The following is a 4,776-nucleotide window of genomic DNA, read 5'->3' on the forward strand; positions in this document are numbered from 1 at the left end:
ATAATAATAATAATAATAATGATAATAATAATAATAATAATAGTCATAATAATAATAATAATAATAATAATAATAATAATAATAATAATAATAATAATAATAATAATAATAAAAATAATCACTGACTTAAGGCCTTTCACTTTCTAATCATCCGATTGGGACGCCTCGGCTGCCTCTCTTATGTGAATCATTGTTAAAGTCAGTTTATATAAAAATATCAGAAGTGTAAGTAGAATTTTAAGGTAAGATTAGAACCATATTGCTGTTTAATTCAAAGTGTCAAAAAAACATTATATTTTTAAATATTACTCCACTGTGTTTGGATTGTATTGTTAAATGGCATTCAATACAAATTTCGTTACTTACAGAGCTGGGAAAATATCTCAAAAGGTGAAAGTCAGCAGTCATTAACTTTTCGATAAATGGCCGCTTACCTTCACCTCCGATATGAATTGTTGAATCCAAAGATACAATTACGCTATAAGCGGCTGGCACACCCAGAAACTGAAAGTCCTAGTCGGGGACCAGGTTCTACCATATGAACCAAATCCAAAGTACTTGGGGGTTATGCTGGACTGCAGCCTTACCTATCGGGTCAATCTTGAGGGTGTTGCCTGGAAGATAAAGAATGGTAAAAGTCTTCTAAGGAATCTGGCGAGAACAACCTGGGTGCCAAACAGGCACTTCTGAGGACTTCCACCGTGGCACTATGTTATCCCAATGCAGAGTATTGCACTCCATTGTGGAAGCAAGAACTTTGAGAAAGTACAGATGTAAAGTTTTGCAAGTCTATGCACATAGTGTCAGAAATGCTGGCAACAACACCTAAAAAATGGAGTCTCATAATGACAGCAATCCAACACCCCCACCCCTCCCCACGATGTCTGGCAGGAAACAATTACCTGGATGCTGGTTTGAGAAATCAGGGGTAACCCTTCTCATGTGCGTAATGTATGGCACCCCCTTATACCAGCCAAAACAAGCCCGGCAATCAAAGTGCTTGGCCTCCCTGACTTCTGACGGGGTTTGGATATATACGATGGAAGTTGACTTTGAAAAATTCAGTCAGTCCGTTGTGGGGTGAGGACATAGTCATCTTGTAACTGAGTGAGAAGTTGCACAGGCTTCTGCACCTGCAAGAGGAGGCATTGACTAGCTGCAAACAAAAGTCTAGAACCTGTCTATCAGAAAAAGAAAAATACAAGAAAAAAAAAATCTCAAAAATCAGTCAACCTCACGCTGCACGGCGGCTAACACCTGGGTTATTCGAAACTTCCATAGGAATAGACGCTAGAGACAAATTTCCCCTATAGGATGAAAAAAGGGAATTTAATTAATTTTTCTTTGGAGTGTTCACATTTTGCCAATATATAGACAATTTTCTCACACTGAAAACAGTTTGTTTTAAAAAGACTAACATTCCTTCCCTCAGTGGTCCATTCCACATCAAAAACAGTACAAATACCTTCATGAAGCAGATACAATAGGATTCATTGTGCTCTTACTTATAAAAAATGGTGGATTGATGACTGCGTTGATTCTCTATTAATCAAATCCTTCACCCTTTCACTAGATGCCACCTATGCTCAGGCATTCTAACTGCTTTGTGAAGGGTTAAGTGTGTTTCTGTGAGTAACTTCCTTTGAATGTTTTCGATGTTAATTACCTTGACCAGGCACTCCCTTAGTTTTCTTCAAAGTTTGCTCCGAATTCATAATATTCACTGAGGTTTGACCTTTTCATCACCCTGTCTAAAAGAAATTCAAACTTTGTTCTCGCTACATATTTCAGTGGCTTGTGTTCATGGAAAGCCTTTAGAGTGTCCAAAAGTTTTTTAGTATGCTTTTTCTGTGATTGTGGGTGGTGCCCAAACATCTTGTAAATGTTTCTATTGATTTGGACCAAATACTGTTATGAAAAAGATATTCTTTTTGACTTCTTTTTGAAAACTCATCACAATAAGAAAAAAAACCACTAACCTTTCAAAAAACTCAGTGAAAGTTCATGCCATGATATGAAGGGTTCGTTGATCAACATTTGAAGCCATAGTCGTAGTCATAGTTCGTCAGCTGTGACGATAACGAGTTGGAGCCAGTTTCTCTTCTCATCATCAATTAAATGTTGTAAATTATATATAGGATAAAAGAATGGAGAATGGAGACATTATTTGATATTTATTCACATGCTTAAAATTAAGTATTTCCTTTGATAAAGGGATAGCCCAACAAGTAAACAACAATTTGTAATATTATATCACTTTTTTATGCTTCTTTCGGAAGCTGATGTTTGGTTAGCAAGATGTTTAATGTTAATTTGTTTTAAATTTCACCAAATTTTTTTAAAAGGACCAATTTCTAAAAGTGTTGCCAAATAACAAAAGAAGATTTTTTTATGTGAAATTATTCAATAATGATAAAAATAATCCAGCAAATTATCCACATTGAAAAAAATACATGTTAAATGAAATCTCAGGAATTAAATGAGCAAGCATGCTGGTTGATGGGATATGATAAAGGTAACTCATATTATCATATAAATTGTGATGATGTTCGTGTACATAAAATAAATAAAGAAAGAAAGCAATATAAACCTTTATATAGCGCATTTCCATGGATTTACCACGCTCACTGCACTTCACAATGTTTCATTTATTCTGCCAGCAGTCCATGTGGAACCATATTGCCATGTCATACAGAACCAGTTGCTTGTTAGGCATCCTTTGTGTACTAACGCTCTTACAATATCAGTAATTGCCTATAGCCAGATACTCATTTAAAAATAATAAACTAATTAAAATTCCCTTTATTCATCCCGTAGGGGAAATTTGTCTCTAGGGTCTATTTCAAGGGAAGACTGGAATAACCCAGGCGTCAGCAGCAATGCATCGCCGCAAATTGAGCTAGGGCATGGTGACTTGCTAAGGCCACACAGCACAGCGGCAGGTGATTGACTCAGTACCTTTCGGGTACAAAGCAAAGACCATACTACTGAGCCACGCTGCCCTCTTATACCTGAGTCAATGGGGTAATGTGTTTAAAGTGTTACCAAAGGAAACAGCATCAGGACTAGAATCTCCCACGATCACTGTCAGTCACTGTCATCCATTCAAAGACCATGTATCGGCCCCAAGGGGTTATGAAGGTAGTCAGGTGTCTGTCCTCGGGGTCTAGTGCTATGCTGTGATAGCCATTCCAGGCATCGAAAGTACTCTTTCTCATGTTGTGTGGAACCATGCGGGCCTGGTGGAATGGCGACTGAGTGTGGTGCGTCTCTCTAGTGGCATAGCGATTAAGGGCTTGGAAGTCCATGGTTCGGCGAGGTTTTCCCGATTTCTTAGCGCAGACAACCATCCGATGACACCATGACACTGGGGTCCCGATTGGAACTGGTTCCAGTACGCCAAGTTGATTGTCCTGATCAAGGCCAGCCTTAACCTGTTCCTGCCAGTAGATGGGTACTGGGATAGGGGTGTGGTGTGCAACAGGCGTGGCCTCATCGTCGATAAGGAGTCTCATTGGAGGTCCAGACATCATTGGCAGCCCTTGGTGCTCGCAGACATTGAAAGTGCTACTTTTGTAGTAGTCTAAGAGCCATTGTTCAAGCTTTTCTCTGTTTTCTTCTATGGCTGGGAAGGGCAGGATTGTTGGGAGGGTGGTGGTTTCTGGCGAGGGGGACAATCGCAAGGGTCTTTGTCAGCAGTATTATTAGATTCACTATGTAGGGCAGATTGGATGGTCTTCATAGAGTCTGTTATTATGGCTGATTCTATTGAGGGGAATGCGTGGTGTATGATACCAAGGTCTTTGCAGGCTTCCATGGATAAGAAAAATTTGTCAGTTGCTTGCGAGATGTAAACAATTTGACGCATTGTTTTCCATTGCATGGATTGTGTGAAGCCTGTTATTCAAAGGGCTAGGGCACCCACGATCTCGATGGGGTTTTGATTTGCAGCTCTCATCTTCATTGAAGTAGGAGTGAGGTGGGCAGTGGTTAAACCTAGCTGTGTAAGGAGTGAGGTTCCAGCAAGACATGATTGGCAGCCAGTGTCTGCAATGGCCAGGGCTTTTGCCGTATTGGTTGGGTTGCACAGGGTGGAATCGATTCCAAGGTCGTTAGCATCTGACGGGAGGGCTTGGATCTCAATTTGGACTGTCGGCTGTTGTGCAGATGGGCGCTTTTCCCATGACTCGCGTGCAGAATTGTACACATGATGGTCAAGACGATCAATTGAGCATAGTGCTTCAAACACAGCTGTTGCAGAGTTGCCTTGCCTTTTCTGTTTTGGTTTTCTGCAGACATTTTCAAAGTGGTGCGGAATGTCGCAATTGGTGCATATATGACCGTATGCAGGGCAATGGTTGACTCTGTCTTGTTTCTTAGTGCCATGTCCATCTCTACCACAATAGCCGCATTTCCTTTCAGGGAGTCGGTTTTGCCCAGTGAGACGTTTTCTTTCCATTTGTCTATACGTGCTACTTGCTGCGTTGACTGATGTAGGGGTGAACGTTAGAGGAAGGGGGTTAATCCTGCCAGCCGAGCACTTCCCGCTTTCCTTAGCCTCAATAAAACGGATGGTGTTGTCGAGTGACATGTCTTGGTCAGCCTGCCCCAGCACATCGAGGCGAATGTCGTCGTCTGCTAAGCCAATTATCAAAGTGTCCCGAATCATCTGATCACTGTATGAGACATTGACTCCACATGTGCACTTCAAATCGTACTGACAGACACTAGCTTGACCTTTGATGCGTGCGGCAAAGGTCCGGGCTGGTTCATCTC

The 4,776-nt window shown here is 40.9% G+C and overlaps 1 protein-coding gene across 1 annotated transcript in view; it reads right to left on the reverse strand.

The window, feature by feature from the left end:
* Nucleotides 1–235: 235 nt before the first annotated feature.
* Nucleotides 236–4,776, reverse strand: part of LOC144969601 (uncharacterized) — a 5,107-nt gene continuing 566 nt past the window's right edge. Inside the window, exons 1-2 of the mRNA XM_078908743.1 lie at nucleotides 1,980–4,776; nucleotides 236–614 (exon numbers count right to left, since the gene is read on the reverse strand). The exon at nucleotides 1,980–4,776 is cut by the window's right edge and continues 566 nt beyond it. Coding sequence (XP_078764869.1) covers nucleotides 3,905–4,776 — 872 coding nt within the window. The 3' untranslated portion in view covers nucleotides 236–614; nucleotides 1,980–3,904. The remainder of the gene's footprint in view (nucleotides 615–1,979) is intronic.

This window comes from Berghia stephanieae, chromosome 3, assembly GCF_034508935.2.
Source record: "Berghia stephanieae isolate SIO BIC M18660-M18661 chromosome 3, UCSD_Bste_1.3, whole genome shotgun sequence".
In the NCBI taxonomy this organism is placed as follows: domain Eukaryota; kingdom Metazoa; phylum Mollusca; class Gastropoda; order Nudibranchia; family Aeolidiidae; genus Berghia; species Berghia stephanieae.